At 41.5% G+C, this 27,165-nt stretch overlaps 1 protein-coding gene across 4 annotated transcripts in view; it reads left to right on the top strand.

The window, feature by feature from the left end:
* Positions 1–27,165, top strand: part of LOC110954774 (low-density lipoprotein receptor class A domain-containing protein 4) — a 284,512-nt gene that overhangs the window by 135,773 nt on the left and 121,574 nt on the right. For all 4 annotated transcript variants that reach the window (XM_051956436.1, XM_022199457.2, XM_051956437.1 and 1 more), the window contains one exon: positions 24,730–24,870. In XM_051956436.1, the coding sequence (XP_051812396.1) occupies positions 24,730–24,870 (141 nt within the window). The remainder of the gene's footprint in view (positions 1–24,729; positions 24,871–27,165) is intronic.

Below are 27,165 nucleotides of genomic sequence, written 5' to 3' on the forward strand. Positions count from 1 at the left end.
GATTTGTAGTAGGATCACAGTCATGTGATCATAAGCAGGCAGCTGATGTAGTGTTCACTTGTTGTCATGGTTACAGTGATGCCGTGCTGTTATCTCGCAATGATACAGAAATCTTTAACAAATCTATGGATCCAGACTATAAGCTGCATCACTGCCAGAATCTAATCACTTGGTCCTTGTGTCATTTCTGACCTTCCCTGAAAATTTCATCCAACTCCATTGGTTCATTTTTGAGTAATCTTACTAACAGACTGACAGACAATCGAATGCCAATTGTCACATAACTCCACTGCGTTCTTTGGCGGAGTCATTAAGGTGAATGCAGTGTGCACATATGCTCATGAAATGTGATGTTTTCTAAATTAAACTACCAAAAAGAATAGACAAGAAGAGCTGAAACAACTAACTGAGTAATCAGCTACACCTTTTGTACACCTTTACATTATTCTGACTGCAATTGAACATGTAGGCTCTGTTTGTGAATGCACACCCTGGTCACTGTTCTGTAACAGTTTCCAGCACAATCTTACTAGTAACACCTCACCACATTCAACATGTCACAGGTCTGAACTTAACCCAGTAGAAGTAACAGATTGGCACACACGATGCTTTGAGTTATGTGAAGTGATTAAGTGATTATTTTTCCACATTTCAGCAGCAACAACAGCCCAGAGTGAGCCTTGATTCACTAATTAGTTTGAATTGTAAATGACCCCTGACATAGACACAGGATCAGTCTGGATCTGACAGACCTGTCCTGCTGTTCTGTTACTCTTGAAAAAGTAGTTAGAATGTTGTCACACGTGGACAGAATTTTCAGTGGTTGGGAAACAATAAATCCATTGGGCTGCTGTTAGTTTACATTTGGTCTTTTGTACATCTTTGCATTACGAAATATGCATTACTGCACTGTCTAATCTCTCATACATGTCAAATATTGCATGCTGCTCCGTCTGTAGTATCCACTGAATGAAAACGAGGGGAATTCACAGAAAAGAGACCTTTATCTGAATGACAGAAGGCTGTCACGTTATTGGATTGATTGAAGGCCAACAAAGTTCTGTATCACGTCTGGTAAATTCAGAGTTCTAGCTTTGGAAATGTGAGACATTCCTTAAACAACATTGTGACTTTGTGTGTTAGTCTGTGAACTCCGCCGTGCTTCGGTTAATTGTACTTCTCTTGGATGAAGAGGCTTCACTACAGAATGAGGTTGAGAGTCTGACATGAGTTTGACACTTCTGATGCTGCCGAAAGTGAAAAAATTCTTTGTGCTCAACTAAAATTTACGTTGAGCTATGGGCTATGTGACATCACACCTCATCTAGAAGGCAGCCCTGGTCCAATAGGCAACTTACACAAGTGTGAGCTAGAAAATTGGAGCCTGCAGTACTCATACACTGAGAATGGTCTTCCATTTTGATCTGGGAGATATATTATATCCAGCAGTGAGACTTCTGAGTAAACTAAGTTTCATTTTAAGTATTTCCATCCAGGTAATTGAACTCTTTTGAATGGGAAAAATCACATCACACAAATTATCATGCAAAGCAGAGTTTGTATTCTATATGTCTTCAAGCATGTCTGGAACAAATCTTTAAGTAAAAAACAGTAAGTACATCTTCCACCACTGGAAGACTCCACACGGTGTCTTTAATGGGACCTAATAAACATAAAAAATACTGCATGACAGTGCAGGACAATTAAAATTGATATCCATGCAACGTGATGTCATTGAGTAGACTGCTGCTTTACTGTTAGGTGATATACTGAGTACACTAAAGTTAAATGCTGTCCTACAGTCTGTTGTTTACTGTTACACGGCATCAGACATTGTTCAAACATGGCTTTTATGTGCAATACCTCATTCTCTAGAAGTGCCATGAATGCAGTATTTGTTTCTACTATGACAAAAGAGATGAGAGTGTTGTGATTGTTCTCTCCTCGTTCATTTCTTCACATTTGGTGAAGTGCACATGAAGTGTCCGGTTTGTGTGGCTAAAGGGCCCCAGACCAAGGAACGGATAGAGAGGGTTAAAATACTGTGTACGTAGCTTTGCCGCCATGTAGCGTGACTGCATCTCCCCAAGGAGTACACAAGTACATTCACTTCCTGTCCAGAACACACACACACACACACACACACACACACACACACACACACACACACACACACACACACACACACACACACACACACACACACACACACACACACACACATATACACACACACACTGACAGAGCAGAGCAGTAGTGATGCACTGTCTGGACTGCAGAAAGGAGACACAGCCTGAAGGTCTCTCTCTACTTCCCTTCCTCTTTCTGTCACTGTTTCTCTCCCTCTCTCTTTCTCTCTCCTTCACTATGGCTGTCAATTGTGCCAAGTCAGCACATCTCTGACATGCTTAATTATCCTGGTCGAGCCAGAGAGAGGAGAGGAGAGGAGAGGGGGAGACGGTGACGGAGACGGGGGGAGAGGAAATATTGAGGAAAAGAGACAAGAGGAGAGAGAAAGAGTCAGAAACAGGGCAGGCATAGGATGAGGGGAGACGAGAAAAGGGGAGAGGAAGTGAAAGAAAAAGAGAAGTGAGGTGGAAGGACAGCAGGTTGGAAAGATGCCCCGATCCTTCATGGCTCACAGATGCATCTGCAACACATTTATTACCTTACTGCCCTGCAAAGCTGCTGCTCGCCTCGTAGCAAGGTTGCAGGCTGGAGGGCAGAGAGAGGGAGCAGGACAACAAAAGACTGAAATACAGAGAGTGATGGAGACTGAGGGGACATTAAACAGTCTGACACAGACAGTTCAGTTACCATGGAGAACGCAGAGCCCGGCATCTCACTAATCTGCAATATGTAGCACCATGTTGATGTACTGTCTGAGCATTGTATTTAAAGTAACAGACAACCAGGAGCAAATGTTTAAATGTTGTTTAGATTATGTGAAACCCTTTTTAAAGGAACACTGTACAGACTGCACACACAAAGTTTAGATTAATTATCAAGAGGAGTACTATCATCAATTGTGGACAAGCCTGCACTACAAACAGCAGGTTTCAATGACTTCAAAGCAGGAAAAGTGTGAAGAAAATGCTATCAGCTGCGTTCTAGTAAGAATAAGACCAAGAAGGGACCAACAGTCAGGATATCTCAGCCTCTGGTGTTTTACTTTTTGATATCCTGCCTCTGTGGTCTGCTATGGTATGCAAAACACTATCATAACATATCGTAACATATATGTTATGAGGTGACGCTGCGTCAGTTGTTGTGGTTGTATAGTCTTTTTATTGTAACACAAAGGCAGACAGAGCTAGAAATACGTAAGTGGTGGCTGTATGAGAACTGGTTGCATTCTCTTAAGGGCTGAGGAAAGGAGCTTAAATGCTTCCTTTTTTATTTCCTTTAGCTCAAGATACATTGGTCCATCCTGTACAAAAGAAAAGCAGGAAATGCATTCCCACAATTATTTGCAGCAACAACATTCACTGGGTCATTGGTCTGCATTGATGGCAGACCCACATCCGCCATTGTATCTTAAGTGCGGTTGGTTCCTTTGAGCACTGAGGTTTCTTTCTATGTCCTCGTGAATTCTCCTATTCATCTTTCCTAGACCTCATGATGTTTTCTATTGAGGCTCAAGGAAAAGACATCATTTTTGGATCATTGAACTGCAGTCAGTAAGTCATTAACCCTTGACTCTGTTGCTTGGTAAGTGTGTTAGGCCAAGTTTACACTTTCTGCATCCGTAAGTGTGCAAGGGTCCGCCAGTGTTTGCATGCCATGAATTTAAACTTATTCCTAACTTAACGGGAGTCCAAGCAGGCCCATGCACAGACATATATGTCCAGCCCAAAATTTGTGTCCACACCACTAAAAACTAATGTCCTCACGATCCATGAGGCAATACATTTGCAATGGCAGTAGTGCATGCTCAGTAGGAGTGAGCTTCTGTGGAATATATACATGCGACCTACTGTACTTGTATGGAACAGAATCTCCAAACAGACTCCCGCAAACTAGAAAAATGATATAATAACAGCTATGCATCGATGGGTGTCCACAGCCTCAGCAAGAAGGTTTACTCAAGGCTTTAAAGCCCTTTTAGACAGAATGTGATGGCAGATTACAATCTAAAAAACACTATTTCCAATGGCTTGCATTGTGCCGGGACAGTTTGGCGCTGCATCGAGTAAAGTGCAGCAGTGAAAATTTAAAGTAGGCGAGCTTTCACCACTACATGGTGTAACAGAAACCCAAGTACCAGAAGAAGTGATGCATCCAGCCAGGCACTGAAAACATAGAGAGCAAAAACTTGAATGTGTTAGAATTCACTAAACTTGTACGACACAAGTTTTCATTTGTAACAAGACCTGATCTTGGAAACAAATTTATATCTAAGTAACAATGGCAGATGTGCTTTGATCTGTTTATACAGAATCAGTGGTTTGACCAGTCAGGTACCCTGTCCACAGAACTTAGGTTTATTATGTGTTCCTCTGAGGAAAAGAGGTATCAATTTTACACAGCGGACTTACGTGACGATTGGCGTACGTTTGTCCGTCTGTTTGTTTGTCTGTTAGCAACATTACTCAAAAACAGAATAACACATCAGAAATGACACAAGGACCAAGTGATTAGGTTTTGGCAGTGATGCGGCTTATAGTCTGGATCCACAAATTTGTTAAAGATTTCTGAATTATGAGATAGTGGTATGGTGTCACTGTAACCATGACAACAAGTGAACACTACATCAGCTGTCTGCTGACGATCAAATGATTGCTATCCTACTACAAATCCACCGTTGTGGACTTATCAGGACTTATCCATCGGAAATGATATAAAGAACAGTTGATTAAATTGTGGGGGTGTCCCATCAGTTCCCGCCGCCCGCTACATATTTAGTTCACTCGATTCTGTATCCATACATAACGTACACATGAATAAAACACACCTGTGCTCAGCGCAAGGTCATTTTTTATTAAAGATTTCAGCCGTTGGAAATGATAAAATGACTTAGCAGCCTTAGTGGAGTACTGCGCTCTTGAGTGCTTTTCTTGTCTTAATAATGTCGTCCTGCTTGAACTTTTAAAAACTGTTCCGGCCCGCCAATGACTCCCAGGGCAATGTGTTGACCCAGCAGGGAGCTGTGTCTTGACTCAATGATCCTTTACTCTGTAACTCTCTGACTTCTTGACACTACGACAGTTTGACTCAGTGACTGACCCAATCCCACTCTTCACCCAAACACCCGATCACTAAACACTTACATACCTAATTGGCGTCAGAGCTGGAGCCACTGAGTATATGAGTTCATGAGGGCTCAAAATGGTATGAAAAGGATGAACGACACACACCATCGGGACAATACATGCTGCAGGTATCATTGAGTGAATTTGACTCGTGTTCCATTCATGGTTTGATTATCTGTTTAGCTGATCACTGTTTGTGGCATTACAGATGTTTTAGCAACTGTAATAAGTCAGGAAATCCATGAGCATATGCAAATCCTATCATGATGTTTGACTGAAAATACAAACAGCTCTAAAAATGTGCAATAAATAACCACAACAGCGAGCCAGATGCTGTCACTAAAATATAGACTTTTATTATAATCATCGTCTATTTAATGCAATATCAAGTTGGCAAGAAGGTAGAAGCAGCTCACATCACTGATGGAACACAAGGGAATAAAAATAAGGAAAAAAAGACAAAACAACTTCATTAATACAAAGCCAGAGGTATGTATGTTTTTGTAAATGATCTGAGGCAGGTTCTTTTTATGATTTTCACTCCTTTTATAACATGTTAACTCGCCTTGACTGAGAGCAGTGGTGGAATTATTTAGCCACAATAGTCAGCTAATTGACAATGATTGTTCATTGGTTCCCTTCTTTTTAACCTCCATATAACCCCAAATTTATTATCATTATCTTGTATTTTGGGCAACTGAAAGTAATTTTATGTATCCAATTTAGAAACAGTTCTCTAAAAGATCATGTGTGATTACAAGCAAAGAACAAATGTTCTAAAGTTTCATTATCAGTCACAAAACATACAGCTGGGTTTTTTTATCAGTGTTAAATCTTTGTCTCAGAAACTCATTACAAAGATAAATATAATTTATCATTTTAAAATGAGTTTCTTGGGTTTTTGGTGAAGTAGTGAGAGTGAGATAGCTGGTTCTATTTCTGATTATGAGCTCTTAAAGGATAATCATTTGGTTTCAGATAATCGTCACTACACCAGACATGCTTGATGTGTTTCCAGTTTATGCTGGACAGGTCAACCACATTTATACTGGACATCACCAGCTTTGCTGTGAACTGTGGGCGAGTCTCCCAGAAAAGTCTGCAAATATGTGGACCTACAGAAAGGGTACATAGTAGCGTTGAAAAGTTGACATCAGAGCCTCATGCATTTGACGGCTTGACAGTTGGCCAGCTCTAAGCCTCCATGCACTTGGCAGAAACGCGCCTTAAAGTCTATGAGAGCACGAGTGTGGAGTTTGGACCACTCTGTTAGTCTGTGGCTCAGTAAATCTGTGACGCTGATTCCTTCAGATTCCAATATTCTGTGATGCTATGATTCCATTAGTCTGTTACTTCATGACTCTGTCTGTCTGTAAGTGACTTTACAGACGCATTTTTTGAACATATTAACTAAAGAAGGACGCCTTGTAGGAATATCATACTTCTACCACAGGTACTCGATATAGGGGAACTCATTAGGTGAGATTTTTGAGGATCTTGCTGCAAAATTTTATCTCAAAGAGAGAAACCCAACAGTATACCAACTCCTCAACACTTTAAGCTAGCAAGTTCAAACTGCTACCAAATATGTAACATGAAAAATGGAATGTGCTTATTGAGGGACCAAATGAATTTTTCTGGTGAACATGCTTAATCAGTACATAATAATATATTGCTGAGATGTCATATTTATCCCATATGGAGTGGATGGGCCCTTCTTCTGTTCCTTCTGTTGGTATACTTAATGACGAACTACCACTGCTGTGAGCATATGGGCTCTTTTGTCATGGAGATCATTGTGGGACATAATCCAAATGTCTCTTGCTTAAGTTATGTTAGGTTTTTTGTTCTTTTTATAAAATGTCACGTCCAGTTTTAATTTCACTGTAAATCACAGATGTACTCCTGTAAAAAACAAGGCTAAATCAGCGATATACACTGCAATAAGTCACACAAAAGTACGAAACGTTTGGTCTGTAGCATGGACTTAATTCATTACAATGCTGCCTATCATTGATTGTGGTGTGTAGGTGTTTGAAATGTACATTTTCACTAATAGTTGGTAAAGTAAATGTATAGATGGTACTGGTCTGGATGGTGGTTCTCATCATGCTAATGTTTAGCTGGTGTAATAATGACCTTGTTTGTTTAGCAGGTTAGCATGCTTCTGTTTGATAAGTAGCAGTAAAAACAAAAAGCATCTGAACACTGAAATAGATATGTGGTTGAATCAGAGAATTTCTTTCCTGATGATGGCGCTAGATGAAAAATGACAGGATCAAAAATGAATTTGAATTTATCCTCAGCGAACCATGAGGGCATTCAATTACATTCCAACTCCATGTGATCAATGTTGACATATTTTGCTATCAACCTCATGGTGGAGGTACCGTATTTAGAATTCTGGGAACTGTGAATATCTGTGTGAAATGTTGCATCAGTCTATCCAACATTTACCAAGCCAGTTTTTGTCTGACCTGAAGTGGGTGGGCTAACTGACAGACCCAGTTCCCCGAATCCTTTAGGATCAAGCTTAATAGACTCTAGGGTGATCTCACATGATAAAAGAGATTGAACAAGCCTTGGTGGGAGGAGGATAATGTAAAACTGTTCTTGTTCCACTCCCGTTGAAATATCACTTTGGGTCTTACCGTCCTAACATTAATGTCAGCGCTTCATCGGGATGATAAAATGACTCTGTGTAATCAGTTTTTCCATGTTCAAAATCAATAATGGGAGTTTTGCAGGCTGGTGAGATGGAGAAAGACTTGAGCATTAAAACCAGAGGACATGGAGGAACCCGTGTTTTCTTTCATGGCCCTCCTTACTGCCTTCATCCAGTCTGTACTGTACTATCAGTGTAGCACAGCAGGATAAGCGTCACAAGCAGACGTTTGTTAAATGCTTTATGGTGTTGCTGGTGTGAGAGCGGTGACTGCAGCAGCAGCAGCCCACTGATTTTCATTTACTCTCACACACACCTGCTCAGAGAAATACACACATTCAAAGGGACACTCAAGGACACCCCATACAAATGCATAGAATCACACTGACACCACTAAAAATGAATATCCGGCCTCCAGTCTGTCACTGGCAAACGCGACTATAACACTTTGTTATATCACAGGCACAACCACACACACACACACACACACACACACACACACACACACACACACACACACACACACACACACACTCTCTCTTGTCAAAGTGTAATTCACGTCACACATTTCCAGCCTGAGTCTGCATGAGCACTTTTCTTCCCCACTGCGGGATTTGGTTTCTCCTTGTTAGAGAACAGTACAGGGGAAACAGCGCAACAAAAAAGACAAGAAAAAAGCCCTCCGTCTGTCTCTCAGCTATAATTTCTTGGAACAGAAAGAGTCCCATTTGAGACCTTTGATGGGAAATGTTAAGTTCTGCAGAGACTCAGTCAGCTGAAAGTCAAAATTATGCGTCCTGTAATACTCTGCTGGTGTCATTATAGAGAAGTCGGACCAGTTTGTAGTTTATTGTAGTTTTACTCTTCCTCTCACTTAGTAATCCTCGTCTTCCTACCTTTCACTCTCCTACTTATTTAAATGCCCTCATTATCACCTTCCTCCTCAGAGCTTTCATCTCCCACAATCTCATCATCATCGCCATCCCCCTTATCTTGTCCCTTTCTTTCTCCTTCTCATAATGCAACTTCCTTTTTCTTCTGCTCTTCCTCTTCCTGTCTGTTGTCACCACTGCTGTTTGCCTTCTCCTCATCCACTCCTCCTCTTCCTCACAGTAGAGCAGACTGTTTCCCAGGTCGCCTCTTAGCAGACGGGCTGACAGATCAGCTGACTGACAGACCAACATCACAGGAGATGATGGACAGGAAAAGAGGAAAGGCATATGGGACGATGAAGGAAAGAGCGCAAGAGAAGGAGAAAAACAGCTTATGCAAATTCTGATGTGCAGTAATTGGATTGGCCGCGTTGGATAGCAAAGTTTTGTTAAATCTCAATTTCTGTGGTCTTCTCAGCAGAAAAAGTTTTTTTATCAGGAAGATTTACACACAATCAGCTGTGTTCGTGCAAAGTGTTGCTGCTTCTTTGTCCAACAGAAATGACCTTTGTGATTAGTGACTGGAAAAGCTTTATTGCAGTCTGTCTCAGGAAAATGCTTGATGTCTATCCAATTCATTTTTTCAGCGTTTTTTAATCATTTCAGAAAAAAAAAATTATCTCAAAGTTCTATAGCAATAATTAAGAGTTACAAAGTGCTGCGGACCAGTCAAGCTACAACATTTCCTTTCTTGTCCTTGTTGGTTCTTCTTGTTCTTAAGATTTGGACACAATGACATTACGTTACCATTTCCCAACAGGAAACATGCATCTACTTCCAATTCCGAATCTCACTTTTCTCTCACAATGACTATATGAAACCCCAGTCTAATCTGACTTCTAACTTCTTTTCATTCTCCTGAAACAGCCCTGCATTAAAGCAGCTCAGACAGCTGTATTTGTATCGTTATGGTATTTAAGGTACAGTTGAGACAATAAAATTGATCCATGAAGTTTGTTTGAAGGTTTCGACACCGAAACACCGTACCAAGACTTTACAACCCTGAAAGTTATCACAGCTGCACCTATTTTACCTTTCATTATGACGACCACAAGGAAAACAGCAGAAATACAAACATTACATTAGCCTGCCTGGAATATTGGCCTGTATGTACATTCCTTTCCAGAAGGATTGGGAACAGTGAGGCCAGTTTATTTTTGCTGTAGACTGAAAACATTTGGGTTTGACATCAAACGATGAATATGAGACAAGAGATCAACACTTCAGCTTTTATTTCCAGGTATTTACATCTGGATCTGGTACACATCTAGAAGATAACACCTTTCGTCTGAACCCACCCATTTTTCATGTGAGCAAAAGTATTGGAACATGACTGACAGGTGTGTTTTTGTTGCCCTGATGTGTTCTATTACATTATTCAAACTGTAAATATCGCTCAGTGTCCACATTCAGCTTCAGATTTGGGTTTTGCCTGTGCAGTCTGCGTCGATAGTTAGAGGTGTACCCAACATGAAGACCAGACAGCTGTCTATGGGTGAAAAACAAGCAATTGTGAAGCTGAGAGAAGATGGGGGGGGGGGGAAAGAAAAAAAAAATCAATCAGAGCCATTGCACAAACATTGGCTAAAGACAGTACAACCATTTGGAAGAAGAAGTAGAGGAAGAAGGAAACCACTGGTGTACTTTGGAACAGATGTTAGACGGGTAGCTCAAAGAAAACAGCACAAGTTGACGACAGAAACATTGTGAGAGCTGTAAGGAAAGACCTTTAAACAACTGTTAGGCTGAATCCCAAACCGCCCCCTACACACTATCCCTACACACTACCCCTCCGTTTGCGCGTTCCCGTGGAGGGTCCTCCATATTAAGGGCCGTCCCAAACCGCGTAGTGTGGAGGGAGAGTGGACTGTTCAGCCCTTAAATAGCGAGTCTGCATCGATGCTCACTCTGGACAACTTTTTCAGGAAGTGCAACGTCCAAATGGAGGAGGAAACAACATATCGATGTAAGTTCCACATGCGTCCTTTATTTCTCCCACGCCTTTTTCACACTGACAGAACATCACAAAGAGTGGTGTAAAAAGATAAATCAAAAGAAACAAATCTTCTCTGCTGACGTTTGATTTAATTGTGCACCCCCTGACACCTTAAATTTTGAACACAACTGACAGAATTCATTTATGGGATTTGAAATGCCAGATAATAGGATTGGAAAACATGTGAGTGAAAAAAAGTGGGATGCTTTCGTCTTCTGGAAGCAGCAGCGATCCTTGTTAGTTGCAACCTGTGCCACAGCGGTACAGCCATGACAGTAGGCGTCTTTGTGTTACCATGGTGATGACGTCTTCCATTTTCCGGTGAGGCGACAGGGCGTCCCATTCCTGACGATCGTATTTATACTCTCCCCCTTCAATAATAGGTGCCCTCCACAGCTGCGAGTGTGACTTCTTTTGGAGTGACACTCGGTAGTGTAGGGGGAGTGTGTAGGGGGCGGTTTGGGATTCAGCCATAGTGACATCAGCAGCAACCTCCAGAAGGTTGTGAAGGTATCACAATCTACTGTTCGTAGAAGACTTCATGAGCAAAAGCACAAAGGCTACACCTGTCAGGGCTGTGGAGTATGGAGAACCCAAATGCAGACACAATAGACTGATGGCCAATCTTAATATAGAAAAAGGTTTATTAAAACAACTCACTGAAAACAAGACTGAGATGGCTTCTAGAACTAAACAGCAGCAAACTACAAAACAGAGGAAAATACTCACAAACCAGGAATAAACTACAGAAGGCCAAATGAAAATCATTGAGTCCAAAAGCAATCCAAACAGGGGAAAACGGTGTAATCCTGTGAGCAGAAAATCCAGGGGAAAGGAGGGAACAGAGACGGGAACGAGGCGAGTCCAGGACGAATGAGCCAGCAACCACTGAGAACAATGGCCGGGCTTAAATACAAAGGGGAAACAGGTGAGATGAATCTGAGATGATTGTGTCAGGTGACAACAATCAGTGACCAAGAACAGAGAAAGCAGAAAGCAACAGACAGGGGGAGACAGAGAAACCAAAACACAGAAGGAAAAAATGATAACAAATGCAGAATCCTAACAACACCAGAAGATGCAAACCACTCATTAGCAAGAAGAACAGGAAGACCAGGCTGGAATTTGCCAAACGAAACAAAGTGCAGAGATGAGCCTCAAAAATTCTGGGACAAAGTTTTATGGAGTGAAGAGACTTAAACGCTATAGAGCTGCATTTTACCTGCTTAAAGAGGAGACTGAAGGTAGTAACCCCCCAAAACAAACAACAACTGAAAGAGGCTGTGGTGAAAGCCTGGTAAAGCATCACAAAAGAAGAATGAAAAAGTTTGGTTATGTCAGTGGGTCACAGGCTTGATGCGGTTATAAGCTAAGGATTTGCAGCTAAATATGAAGTCTAATTCACTCCAATCTATTTTAGGTCTATCTGTTAAAATAGTTTTCCTCACCTATAAATTTGATGTGTACCAGATCCAGATGTAAATACCTGGAAATAAAAGCTGAAATGTTGGTCTATTGTCTCACATTCATCATTTGATGTCAAACCCAAATGTTTTCAGTCTACAGCAAAAACAAAGGAAATGACCTTACTCTTCCAGTACTTTTGAGGGGAGGGTATGTGATGATGGACAACATAGTCAACAGAGCTGAGTCAGGTTTAACTTTTTCACCAGATAAAACTTCATTGTTTTGGCAGGGTGTATTATGTTGGCGCCATCACTTTACAGCACAGACTGGTCCCTTTATATATAATAATAATAAACATTGTAGGCCTAACCAAGGGCGTAATTTGCACCGGGGATACGGGGGTCATGACCCCCGCAAAAATCACGTTCAGCTAATGTAACCCCCACAATATAATCACATTTTTCCAATGTAATAAAATCATTAATTATCTTGTTGATTTTTATTATTAATATCATTTGCCAACAAAACAGTAGCAAGTTTAATCATCTTAATGTAACCCCTCACACCCCCCACCGAATACTTGGTATCACCCAACCCGCGGCGCCTCCTCTACGTAACGTTCACTTCCCCTGACCCTGTATATTTGGCATGGATGGAGACAGCAGAGCCGTGAAGAAATGAAAAGAGTGCGAAAAGGACAAACAACAGTTCTTCATTGTTGGTCAACACCAACTACTAAAAAAAAAGGAAATATCTTGACCAAAAAGAGGTAAAATAGCCTACCTGTCTTGTTACGTTAGCTGATGATTTGTGACTGGAGTTGGTTTGAGCTTGTCCTGTGAGGTACAGCCAGGGAGTGTCAGGGATGTACTGGGTAGGACCAATGTCAGTTTTCACTGAATTGTCACTTAAAGGGCTGTTTGCTGACTTTGCTCCAATACACAGTGATGGATGGCGGCGTAGTTAAACTACATTTCTCGGGGGAACCGGGCAGGTCGTAACGTCGCTGTTTTCCACATCAAATATCTTTTCAGTAGTGAAGCTATTTTACTGATCAAACAACGCAATAGCATACACAGAAGCTACATTTTTCCAGGCATTTCTAAATCCTGAAGGAACAGGAATGTCTGCGTCGGCCTGAAGCGGTAACCATGGTGACAACAAACGCTCCTCCATGTCCGTCCTGACAGAGGAGGGGAAGAGAAGTACTTCATCTCGTGAATCTTGACAAAATTTGGGAAATACCTGAATGTATTTGTTTCCTCAAATTGTTCTTTGACCTTACTGGTCATTTTTAACCGGGCTGATACCATTTTAACATTAACTAAGCATTTTTTTATACCAGGTGGTTCAAGAATATGATTGCCGAACAGGCCATGAAAGAGAGGCAGGTGACCAGAGAGGGAGAAGCACAGTCGCAGATGAGGAGAGAGAGAGAGAGAGGAGGTGACAGAGGAGGTGCAACAGTTGAGCAAGAGAGAGGAGGAGGAGGTGACAGAGGAAGTCCAGGTGATGGAGGATCATCAGGTGACCAAAGAGAGGGAGAGAGAGCACAGGGAAAGGCAGCACAGGAGGCACTAATGACCAGGTAACATACCTTAGCCCTTGTACTTTGTTAGCTTTCTCTATACATGCTCCACGCCAGAATAGAGGTGCAAGCTGCGCTCCAGTGTGCCACCCTGTATTGTGTGATGTATTGAGTGTTGCCATGAATTGTGCATAAGACATTTTCTGTTTGTACTTTAGTTGTGTCAATACAGTGATGCAATTGATTAATATTTAAAGTTCTTGATTTTTCTTTTCATAGATAGTTGACATAAACCCAAAATCAATTAAGTGGAAGCTGCTACGGTCTTGCTAGCTAGTACTTAAACACAATAGGAATTAATTGGTCATTGTTGCATAAATACATAAGTACACAGCTGCAACCACTTCAAGTAAATCACCAATGTATTTCTAATACAGACATGCCAAATTACCACGACTCCTTTTACAAAGGTAAACGATTCAATAAATACCAATAAACAGGCACAGAGTTTAACCCCCCCAATGGAAGACCCAAAGTTACGCCCTTGGGCCTAACTTTTAGTTTGAATGCAGTGAAAGGTTTAATTGCGCCAGTTAGGGCTCAATTAGAGCAACATTTTGGAGTCTACTCAGTTTATTTCCCTCCAATTTGAAGTTCCAGAAAATTCATCCTGGTGAGCTGTGGCACACAAATTTTAAGCGCCGAACAATAGCAAAGTGCTTTCACAGCATTAATCTTTGATTAAAACTGACTGCCAGAGTCCACAACAAAGGAAGCTCTCCTGCCAGCTTTGTCCCATCCAAGGTTGCAAGCCTCCAACACCCACCTGAAATGAGATGCAGCATTTTTCTCCTGTGGGAAACTCGAATGTCTGTGCAAAATTCAATGACAATGTATTCTATTGCGGATTAAGGCAGTGGATTGACTGATGCCGGGGACTGCACAGTGGTGGTGGTTAGGTCTTTCGCCTTTCAACTAAAAGATCTCCAGTTCACATCCTGGCCTTTCCAGGATCTTTCTGCATGGAGTTTCCATGTTCTTCTTGTGCATGTGTGGGTTTTCACCAGTACTCTGGCTTTCACCCACAGTTCAAAGACTGAGGTTAATTGCTGATTCTAAATTGTCCAAAGGTATGAATGTCAGTGTGATTGTTTGTCTCTATATGTAGTCCTGTGATAGACTGTTACCTGTCCAGGGGTCCTCTGCCTTCACCCTAAGTCAGCTAGGAAAGACTCCAGCCCCCCATGACTCTAATAAGGATTAAGTGATGTATAGATAATGGATGGATGGATTGACTGATGCCCACTGTGCATGAAGAAAACACAGGTTGAACCAAACCTAATCTCAGTCTTCTCAAAGACTTTACCTATCATCCCTATGTTAATAGAATAGAATAGAATAGAATAGAATAGAATAGAATCACTTTATTCATCATCGAAGGGAAATTCAATAAAGGATCAGTTAAGGATCCTGGACACTACAATGATTGTGATATACAGAAAGAGGCTGGGAAACAGCAATGTTGTTGACTTGTTTATTTAGATATCTGCCCTATTAAAAACTTTTAGAGTATCAAAGAGTTCAGCTTTATCAGGGTCCAGCTCAGCAGTTGCTGTCAAGCTTCATCAAGACCTTACTTTTATATTTGTCCTCCAAAAGTTAACAAATCATCCAAGAATAAAGAGTGGACCTGGCGTTGGGTACTCTGAGCTGATTTGTCGTTGATAGTTCCTGGTCAGATCTTCTTCCAGAGTACAAATCCTCCTTCACTCTTTCTCATCCCTGACAAGGAGATGTTTTTTTGTTGCTCAGGAGGATCAGGGTTTAAAGATGTTCTTTAGTCAGAACCCTCCATTGGGTTTAGAATCTAGTGATCACTTTGTCCCTTCCAGTGACTTACCGGCTCTCAAGGTCGGCCTTCAGTACCTCATAGTTGTTAGTGTTGGCACATCTGATTTTTCATACATTGTCCTTCCAGGCTGCTTTGCACTTTCATGTTCTTCCTGCTGGTAAACTCTTTCAGTCTCCTCTATTTGTACACTTTCACAAAGGGAGGTCACTCCTTGTTCTCTCGTTTGGACGACTTCCATCTATCTCCTGAGCTGGTTTTCAGCCTCTGATGCTCTTCAACTTGCTGACTTCCTGCTCAGAGCTGCTGTCCATACTTAAGCTCATTTTTTGGATCAGGTTTCTCCTTTCAGTGCACCAACTTATCCTGGTGCAGTTGAGCGGTTCAGTCTTCAAAATAAGAGCTAAATTAAGAGCTTTCCACAGAGCACTGATGCTCTCATTGGATGCTGCTGGTGGAGCTGCTCTCTTGGGCTGTCAGCAGTATTAACATGCTGGAATTTCTGAAATGCCTGAACACATTTTTTGTTTAATTTCAGATGTAGCCCCACAGTTGATTTCAATGAATTAACTTTTGAATATTACAGGAATTCTATCTTTACTTTACTTCATGCCATACTGAAATGAGCTACAGTGCTCCCATAAGCATATGAGCAACATAATTTAAATTTAAAATTTCACTAAAGCAAAAGTGCAGAAGCCTGGATGTTCAAGAACAGAGAGTGAAGAGATTTAGACATTACTGTCTGCATCATGACTAGATCAAAGAAACCATTGAAAAAACACATCTGCAACTGTTAACCCTCATTTCCAGGCAAATATTTTTTCTCAGGCTGGTGGAGACCAAAACAGAACCCCAAGGAGGATTATTGTTGGACTTGGCTTGCTTACATGTCCTTACATGCCCAGTAAGAAAGCGAGTTAACTTGTTTTGTGTTTAGAGGGAGAAAAATGTCTGATGTGGATACATGTTGTATTTACACAGAAATGACATTGAAAATTCAACTGTAGAAATGTACATGTAGTCCTAATTTTCTTTTTTAACAACATATTTGTTGAAGCAGACATTCCTAATAACACCGTCAGCTGTGTCTTTAGATCATGCTTCTGGTCTATAAGTTTCACAGCAGTTTATCAGAAGCCTCCCATCAGCAAGCCATCAAGTACGTTCCTTCTACTGACCAACGTCACCATGTTGCTGGGGTGGCTAGCTCTCTGGCCACGGTTCAGACAGGACACAGATTTAGCCATTTATTTCGGACAGACACACAGCTGTGTTGGCGATGATTCTGCTGTGATACTCTTCATTATACACAATCCAGTTTGCATAGTTTTAAACTGTAAACCATCTGTGCTCTACTGTCCCACAAATGTGAGGAGTGAACATTCCCCCAATGTTTCTTCCTCCACATGTTAGAAGGTGTGATTCTGAATTAGCAGTTCAGGTTTGCAGCTTGTAGAGATGTCATAACAGAGTGTGCATTGTTCCCAGTTGGCTCCTCGTCTTCTTCCTCTCTGCTACTGCCTGAACAGAGTAAATGCAGAGGGGTGTGCTTGCAGCCCTCTTTGTTAACTTGTAAGAGTTATGATATTGAACCTTTGAAAGGAGGAGGCTGGGGAGGAGATAATTTGTGGATCTTGCAGAGGTTGGTGTAGCAGCGGTGTGGTGAACGTGGAGCAGCAAAGTGAATGATATAAAGCATGCTAAGTGGGTGAGCTGGACTTCAGTAGTAAACGGCTGGACAGAAAAGGCTGATTCCCTGCCTGTCTGAACTAACATGAAGCTCCATTAGTTCACCAACTAGCCCTGCAAGTATCACCATGGTGGTCATAGTTAGAGACTGTATTTTCATTCTTATCAACACTATTCACAACAAACATGTTGACTCGTCATCGCAGGAAAAGCAGTGAGCCAGCCTGAACAATCCGACCAATGACTAGAGCCCAAAATGATCGACATCACGATGCAGCGGTTACAACGTGATACTGAAGAAAAAAGAATGACTTGAATTTATGAACCATGTGTCAGTTTAGAATATTGATGTAGACACATTTTCAGCATCAACTGTTGATCATGCAAACTAATTTGGTATCTTTTAAAATGTAAAGCTTCTGGCGCCCCAATAACTCAACTGACTGAATGATTCTGTGTAAAAAAAATCAGGGGTTATAATCCCTGATGCAGCGGTCGTGGGTTCTAGTCTGACTCATGGTTGTTTGCTGCATGTCATTCCCCCACATTTCCTGCCTCTCTCTGCACTATGAGCTATAAGAAAGGCTAAAAAACACCAAAAACACCTGCAAATTCTGTGAATCTGAACAAAAGTCTGGCTGGATAACATCAAGTTTAAGATTGTCTGGTTTAGGAGCAGGTGGATGTGAGTTTTTATTTCACTTTAAATTTCACCTTGACATTTCACTGAAAACACAACCTGTTGGAGACGGGGAGGAAACCAACCAGAAGACGATACAATAATAAGATAAACACTGAAAGCCTAGTTTTACTGCAGTATTTTAGCAGAAAGTTTCCAAAGTTTCTTTTTCATAGCTAAAAAATGTTTTCATGCAATAATAACTTTTTTCTTCTGTTTGATTTGCAGCCCTTTGAGAGATATCACTTTCTGAAAGGTGCTCTGAAGACGCGTAAAAGTTGATTGTCACTTATTGTGCTCGATACAATGAGTGGAATTGAAAGATTAAATATAAAAGACGGTTTTCAAAAGGTAACCTCAGTATTCCCTGCGAGATATGAAACTGTCAAGGTTTCATATTGTCACAAAGAAATAACATTAAGTAGCAACAGAAATGCATTTTTCAAATAAACAATGATATTTCTGACTAAAAAGTGCCTCTCTACTTGAAATGGTCTCTCATTTATGTTTGTTTAAGCTGCCGTATACAATAGACCTCTTCTTGAGCAACAGAGCTCTTGTGAGCGCTTTCACTTGCCTCCTGCTTATTTTTTCATCCTTCACGTTAAAGTATGTGCTGATCAGATCTTGGCAGAACTTGAACCTCCGTGTCTGGCATTTTCACATCACACTAATTAACCTGTGAGTGTTTGTGTTTGTGTGCGTAACTGCTGCCTCACATTTTCCAGCATTTCAGAGCTTTCGCTTCAGTTCATGTGACAGCTTAACGGGAGTGTTGCTCAGGAGGAAGAAGGAGAAGAGCAGCAGAGAAGACAGGGGGTAGCCAGGAGATGGGAGAGTAAAAGCAAAGACACAGAGTGAGGGGATGAACAGAGGGGAGGAAGACAAAATGGGACAGACAAGATGGGAGAGTAATAGAGAGTAATAGAGCTGGAGAGCTGAGGATAGACAGAAGAGGAGATGAGGCTGAAAGAGGAGGCTAGACAGACGATCAGAGTAATAGATGAGACAAAATGAAAGACAGAGCTAGGAGAGGAGAGGCTGGGCAAGTCACTGGGGCTTCACTAATTGCCACTCAGAAGAAGGGGAGAGGGCTCTTTCCAAAGAACGGTCATGCTGGTCTGTTCTTTGAATCAGATCTCTGTTCCTGCCCCCCCCTCCCTCTGCCACCGTCTAGACAAGAGCAGAACAAGCTGTTCTTGTTATGGGAGGAAGAGGAGAAAATGTGCGGTGTCATTAGGTCGCTCACTGCCAGCCGGGCAAATCGGAAGGACTCGCACCAGGAGCGGCCCTGCAAGGGGTTTGTTCGCTGCCGTGTTGTATTTGCAGGTACGAGCCGTCTGTGTGTTGATTAACTGCAGCAAAACACAGCAGCTCCCCACCTCCCCAACCACTAATGAATTTCATTAGAATGTTTCCTTCCACTTTTTCAGTGATTTTTTTTCTTCTTTTGCTTCCGTCTTCCATCCATTACCTCGCCAAGGACAAATAGTCACAACAAAAAAGGAGGAATCCAGACCTGAAGTGTGGAGAATCTGGCTGAGACTTGATTACAGCGGTCAATTAGACCTCCGTAATTGCATTAAGTAATGAGTTTGGCACTCAGGAGTCAAAGCTGATTTGTTGCTGTGCCGAAGACATCATTTAGCTGAATATTTCAGTGGCAGTCACGTAAATACTTCCAATTTTCTCTGCCTCATGTACCGACCTCAAATCAAGCAGGACCCATTTGAAAGACTAAACATGTGGAAACTTTTTTTTTTTTTGCCAAACTAAAACATTGGCAGAAATAAACTTGTATCTGATTACCTCATGATTGTTGTATTACCTTAAAATGATCATGATGGAGTCCAGTTTGGCCTACTAGGAGGCCTCATAATGGGCCCCTGTGACACCCATGCTCTTACCCCTTTACAGTTACTCTGTGCTTGAACCTAACTGGAGCCACGGTTTTCTGTGTACGTATATCTGACTTTCTGATTTGTTTCATACTACGATCAGCTGATCAGCACTAGCAAGAGTTGTAATCAGGCCTGTAGCCAGCTATAAGGTCACAGAGGTCTCAACCTCGGTACATTTTTTCCCTCTCAGTCTGACGTTTTGTGGTATAAGTGTGTGTGTAAATGGGAAGAACAGTCAGAAAACATGGACAAATTCTCTGTATGCTCATATCGATCCGCAGAATAAGATTCATTTCATCCTATAAAATACAGCGGGTTGTAAACTGTGCTGCTTTATTCTGCTGTCTGCTGCAGCTGAGCACAGGCAACAAATTCAGTGTATGTTGGACATACAGGATCACACAAAACAACTTCACCATTTCAACATCCCAGTACCACAACAATACATTCAGGCAAAGCTGGTGGATTCTACTAGCAGTGAGGGGTTTTTTTGACTACTGCTCTGTTTCTTGTCATTGTGTTTTCACCATACAGTTGTAGCCAGCATCACAGTTTGACAGCTTTGAAAATGAATGATAGCTGCAGTGTGGTCCAATAGAGTTCCAGCTGTATGTTGTGTGACGTCAACTAACTTACAGCGCTGCACTCAATGTTAGCCACCTGAGAACAACTAGCTAGTGTTGGTTCTCAGCTCACTGTCTTCTTTAGCTCATCCATGTCCATAACAGAAGCTGTCAACAAAAGAGAACTACACAACTGATTTTACAGAAGTGTAAGAAAAAGAAGAGATTAAGATTTTAGAAAGCCTTAGAGGCCGACAGAAGAGATCTCAGCACTGTGCACATCATTTTAAATACTCCAGCTACCTGTTAGTTTTCGTATCGATTTTAAAAATGTCTTTGTTTTGTTGTTTTTTAACAGTTTCATAGGCATCATTATAGAGGGCTTGCACTTTAAGCTGTTCCATAAAGCAGAATAAAACCATCTGGTATTGCTGCATTCCACTGGAAAACGATGTGAGAGGAGCTGAAAAATATTGATATTTTTACATAATGTATTAAAATAAACTCCAAACGCATCTATTCAGTATGACTTAATAAAGTGTTTTATAATTTTGCAGTTTTATTTTTTTTTATCATCGGTGTTTATTTTGTTATATTTTATTTTCTGTTTTGTTGCTGAATGTTTTGTCAGTCGCATGTAAAGCAGTTAGATCTGCAGTTGATTTGTTTCTGAAGCGCTGTATGAATAAAGTTGGATTGATTGATTACAGAGCAAATACAAAACTAATGAATCTATAAAATGCAAAAACAGGTTGCATGTACTTTAGAATAGATGTGGGTGTGTGCGTGTATAAATGGATGTGCTAGTGCTTGCAGCTTTACCGAGATCAGATCGTGTGTTTTTTTTTTTGCACTGACGTTGGATGTTCTTTTTATCATGTGTGTTCCAGTGAATGCTGACAAACTTCCACATACGTGTGATCTAATTCAGGGTTCAGACTCAAGATGTCACGCACAAAAAATAGCCCAATCTGTGGGCCACATGGTGTGGAGACTGAAAATAAACACTGGGTAAGACGGCTGATCAATGAACAATGCCACAGCAGACAGATCATGTTATTACTTCCACACCATGTCCATGACATTGACCAACAGGAGCCCAAAGAGGTCCTCTGTGCATGACACAGCAAAGTGAAATAGGCTGAAGGATGATGTTCATATTGTTCTGATGGTGCAAACAGTGAACATGTTTGTTGTTTGTCCTTTTCTGTTTTTAAGGCTTTTTTTAAACAGAGTCAGTTAGTTTGTCCCAGGTACCTCCTTCCACATAAAATAAAGACAGAAACATTAATTTGTTCGCAAAAAACTCCACAGTACACCTTTTATTTTGGAATTTACAACTTGTAAGCATGAAATGTAAGCTTCAATGTTATTAATTCAGTCTCCTATGAGCCGTCCGAGTCCTCCTGTCAGCTGAACAGTGGAGCATATTTCTCCACAGTTTTAATTAAGTAAATGCAAACTATTCTGTGTTGGGCTGCCCTGCCCAGTTGTCCTGGTGCTTCATATTACATGTCACTGTTTGTTACAGTTTTTGGCTTCATAAGTGGTTTGTGTTACTAATGGGAGGATGCTTTTCTTCTCTGTGCATCATCAATTTGAGAAAAACAATTTTTGTCTCAGAGAAAGAAAAATATGAGTTAAAAAAATGTATCCATGGAGATGGCATGCAGGCGAACACGCCTCCACCGCTCAATTATTATTTGCTAAAGTTTGTGTGAGTTTTAATTACAGTAATAATTATGTTGGCAGTGATGAATCGGAGCCCATTTTAATGGTGAAACATTGTGGCTTTGCTTAAGATGAAGTTGTGTAGTTAGTAGTGTTTATTCATTAGGTGTTCAGGAGCCCTACAGAATATCAAGTAAGTACACAGTACACATAAAGGGGCTGCTGTTCGGGCTACAGTATAATTGGTAATTCACACACCTAATTATTAAACAATCTTGCAGTCTGACTGGTGTGCAGTTGCTCTGACTAGTGCTGAAAAATGAAATGTGAAAAATTCAGTGTTTCTCTCTTGCAAAGTAATGATGTAGTTACTGCGGATAATCCACACATGTCGACAGTTTGCATGAGAAACTGGTCTTTAAAGGTAAAAAGATGCAGAACTCTGTGTCCTATTACACTGAGAAGAAGACCAGCAGTGTCAGCAGCAAGGACATCCACACTGTATGTGCATGTGTCCCTATACTACCACACTAAATCTGCAAGGAACAGATTTAGTGTGTCCCCCTACATAGTATGTCAAATGCACTGTGTGTGTGTGTGTGTGTGTGTGTGTGTGTGTGTGTGTGTGTGTAACCCGGTCTCACGGGGATTCGTGAAACTGTCACGTAAATTTTTGTTTCGGTTTCGTGCGCACCAACACGATTTCGTCATGTTTTTCGTGCCGCTCACCACGAAATGTTTTTCGTGTTGCTCACAACGAAACCCGCTGTGGTAATCACATCTGAAAGTGGTTTATACCGGCGGATTCATTACGATCTAAGCTGTCCATCGGCGTATACTGCTTGTGTGTTCGCGTTTGCGGCCGTCGGACATTCTTTAAATTCCTATGCAAATTGGTAAGTGTACCACCGGGTTATGGTTAGGTTATGGTTAGATTATGATTAGGTTATGGTTAGGGTTATGGTTAGTGACGATGTCATGCAAAATATAGCGTTGGATTCGCCACAGTTTTACTTTAAAAATATAATATACCCATTCGTTTGAAATACGTTCTGAGTGGCACGAAAAGTCCGCCGTTTAAAATACATTGGTGTGCATTTCGTGGTGAGTGGCACGAAAAACATGACGAAATCGTGTTGGTGCGCACGAAACCGAAACAAAAAATTACGTGACAGTTTCACGAATCCTCGTGAGACCGGGCTGGCGTGTGTGTGTGTGTGTGTGTGTGTGTGTGTGTGTGTGTGTGTGTGTGTGTGTGTGTGTGTGTGTGTGTGTGTGTGTGTGTGTGTGTGTGTGTGTGTGTGTGTTCCATCTTTTTATTAAAATAAACAAAAAATGTAAAAAAAAAAAAACTGACTTAAGAATAAAACAAAATGTGGCTAAAAACACTAGCATATATAAAATACCACAAAAATTAAAATGAAACACGTATCAGTTTAACCCCATATCTTACATTTAACTGTGGCCCAATATTTCATAAGAAGGACTTATTGTTGACAACAAATCACTATGTGGTAGACATTAAACAAAACAATCGCAGCTTCCTGATATATTTTTTTTTTTCATTTTTAGACTGTAGAGCTGTATTCTGTTCATGATTTCGGTTTAATTTATTTCCTCCAAACCACACACATCCCATTCGGGGGCCACAACACCATGGCCTTGCTTTCCACTGCATCAAACACTTTGTTGTTGTTATTTTTACTTATTATGATTAAAGTTCTGCATGATTATTCATTCCCCTCCAGAACATATATATTTCTCACGTTCATATTTTTAGTTTTGAGTTTTTTTCTTCTTCTTCTTTCCCACTGATAGCGCTAATCACACGTATTAATATTTAGAAGGGGAGAAGCGTTTTGGTAATAAGCGTGACGGGAGCACATTACGGTTTGAGGCTGCGGCACATCAAAGGCCCCGTTTGAAAGAGCTGTTTATGTATTTGTTGTTCTGAACGGAAGACCACTTTTTTTGTTTGACCTTGTTTCTGTGTGAATTCAACACATTAACTCGGCTTTGTGTTTGAGCTCACAGGTGAAAAAATAAATAAAAAAACTTTTCACATGACCTTGCACATTCGGAAGCATAGATAACAGGGAGAACTCCACATAACAGCCCAGTGTTTGAGCATTTTGTTGTCAGTTTATCAATGCTTTTACACATTTTCCAGCGTGCCGGCATGCACTACTATTGGGTGACACTGGTGGATGTGTGTGGGCGTACTTTTTTAACTTGTGTTCTCTCTCTCACTCTCTCCTGTTTTTATCAAAATGAGGATTTTTTTTTCAATTTAATTTTCCATTATGGTTTGATTGTGTGTGTGTGTGTGTGTTTTTTATGTTTTACCACAAAATTCTCACTGCAGAGATGAAGCAGATCGATTCTTTTAACATTCCTTTAGCAAAAGCACTTGAGGCCCTTAAATAAACACAATCATTTGTTCTGTTAGGATACAAAGCGAAGCATCAGCTGCAGCATTTGCCTAATGTTTGAACTACATGTTTGAAATAGTTGTGCTAAGAACTACTTCTCTTTCCGCTTCCTCACCCGCCTCCCCTTCCCTCCCTCCCCCCTCCCCCCTCCCGGCTGCACAGAGTGCAAGTTCCACTGCACCAATGGGAATTGCTTGCGTCTGGGCTCGCTGATCTGCAACCAGCTGAATAACTGTGGGGACAACAGCGATGAGGAGAACTGCCCCGTGGTCACCCAGCACCCTCCGCCGGGCATCTTCAACTGTGAGTGCTGCAGGATGCTGCTACACCTCTGGGCCTCGCACAGTCACAACACACAACCTGATTCTCTCTCCTTCCTCATCCTCCTCTCCTGTCGGCTGTTTCACTTGGCCTGGGGGATCTTCTCATCCTTCGCCTGTAGAGCGTTTATGATGTAGAAATGGATGTGGCAAACTTTCCATGGAGAATATATGAATGCATACTCTACCGTTCACCCCGGCAATTTCATGTTTTCCATGAATAGAATAGAATAGAACAGAATAGCTACATTGCCATCATACATGGGGGCATGACGAATATATATATAATATATATAAATAGCTGCCACTGGACAGTGCATTAATAACAAGCTAAATTAACAACAATAAATAATAACAGCAAATGTACATATTAAATATTAAACAAGATTATATTAAGAATTGCAACATATGCAAAAGAGCCAAAATATATACATAGAGTGTGCAAGGTCGTAAGATCAGATAAAAAACAATAATATAGAATAAATAAGGGCAGGAGATTGTCTGTTTGCGTTAACAGTGACGTGTGTGTTACTGATTTGAGTTGGGAAGTCTGATGGACAATGGGAAAAAGCTGTTTCCCAGCCTGAAATCACTTTTATTCATGTGCTAACATAACTGCACAAGGGTTTTCTAATCATCAATGAGCCTTTCAGCACCATTAGCTAACACAATGTAGCATTAGAACACAGGAGTGATGGTTGCTGGAAATGTTCCTCTGTACCCCTATGGAGATATTCCATTAAAAATCAGCTGTTTCCAGCTACGATAGTCATTTACCACATTAACTATGTCTAGACTGGATTCATCATTTATTTAATGTTATCTTCACTGATAACAAAACAGCTTTTCTTTCAAAAATAAGGACATTTGTGACCCCAAACTTTTGAACCGTAGTGTCGATATACCACCAAAGGGACCCCTCATGCATTACGTTTTACATCCATCTAAGACATCTTCCTCAAAAAGTTTTCCCACCTTTCCATTTCCATGCAGTTCTTTTTTAAAATGTCTCTTTCATACCCTCACCACCAACACCAACCACCTCCTTTTACCTCCTGCTGAGCAGCACTGTCCAGGGAACAAGATGAGAGTGTTCCCTCGACTCGTCACGATCAGTGGAAACACAAGGAGAGGGAGAGAGGGGGAGACGGGGAGACGGAGGGAGAGACGCAGAGAGAGAGAGAGAGAGAGGGTGAAGGACAGCAATGGGCTCCGATGGCTGTCTGCCAGGCCACTTTGATGTGCTGCAGCATTCTCTTTCAACAACTTTTAGGAGGAGAGGGAAAACTTTTTACAGCAGCACTTTCATCCTTGGCTCTGTGTGTGTCTGAGTGTGTGTGTGTGTGTGTGTGTGTGTGTGTGTGTGTGTTTGTGTGTGTGTGTGTGTGTGTGTGTGTGTGTGTTTGTGTGTTTGTGTGTGTGTGTGTGTGTGTGTGTGTGTGTGTGTGTGTGTGTGTGTGTGTGTGTGTGTGTGTGTGTGTGTGTCTAGCAGGTTCCTTACCTTCCCCTCCCCTCTGCCTCTCATCCCACCCTCCCTCATTCACTCCCCCACCACCCACCTCCCTCCCTCAAAAAGCGTTTCACCTCTCCAGCCCTTCCAACCTTGTTGTTTTGTGAATTTATCTCACTTTTTTTCCTTCTTCTTTTTCTGTCTACCTTCCTGCCGCTCCACAAAAGCACTGGGAACAAACTTTTCTCTTTTTTTCAAATTTTGGGGAGGCGATTTTGGAGGGGTGGCGGTGGGGAGGAAGAGGAGGGGGCTAATTTCCAATGGATAGAATCCTGAGCCGGGTACTTAAAATATTTAGCTGTCTAGAGTGAATGTTAATGTAAGTGTCTGTGGCTGGCGTTATGGGAAAGCAGTACAATGATTGTAATTTTCTGAGCCAGTGCGCATTTTCTGGTGATGCCTGAGAGACACGGAGGGAGAGAGGGATGGGTGGAGGGAGAGAAGGAGGGAGGACAGAAAGAGAAATGGAGAGAGAGAGGAAGTGTGGCTTGAAAAGAGTGCAGACGGCCTCAGAGGGGGAGAAGAGAGGAGCTGGAAGGGTGACAGAGGAGCAGACAGCAGCATGGAGGAGTATAGACAGAAAGAGAGGAGGGTGAGGAGGAGAGAGGGAGGAAGGGAAGGAAGAGGGACATAAAATGTTTCTGTGGTAATGGAGTTTGCCATCTTGTTGCAGCCGCTGGCTGTTGCCGTGGCGGTGGCAGACAGATGGATCATGAATACTGTCTAGACACACTGCAGCCTGACGCCCTGCATCTCACTCCCTGCACC

This window comes from Acanthochromis polyacanthus, chromosome 12, assembly GCF_021347895.1.
Source record: "Acanthochromis polyacanthus isolate Apoly-LR-REF ecotype Palm Island chromosome 12, KAUST_Apoly_ChrSc, whole genome shotgun sequence".
NCBI classification, from domain to species: domain Eukaryota; kingdom Metazoa; phylum Chordata; class Actinopteri; family Pomacentridae; genus Acanthochromis; species Acanthochromis polyacanthus.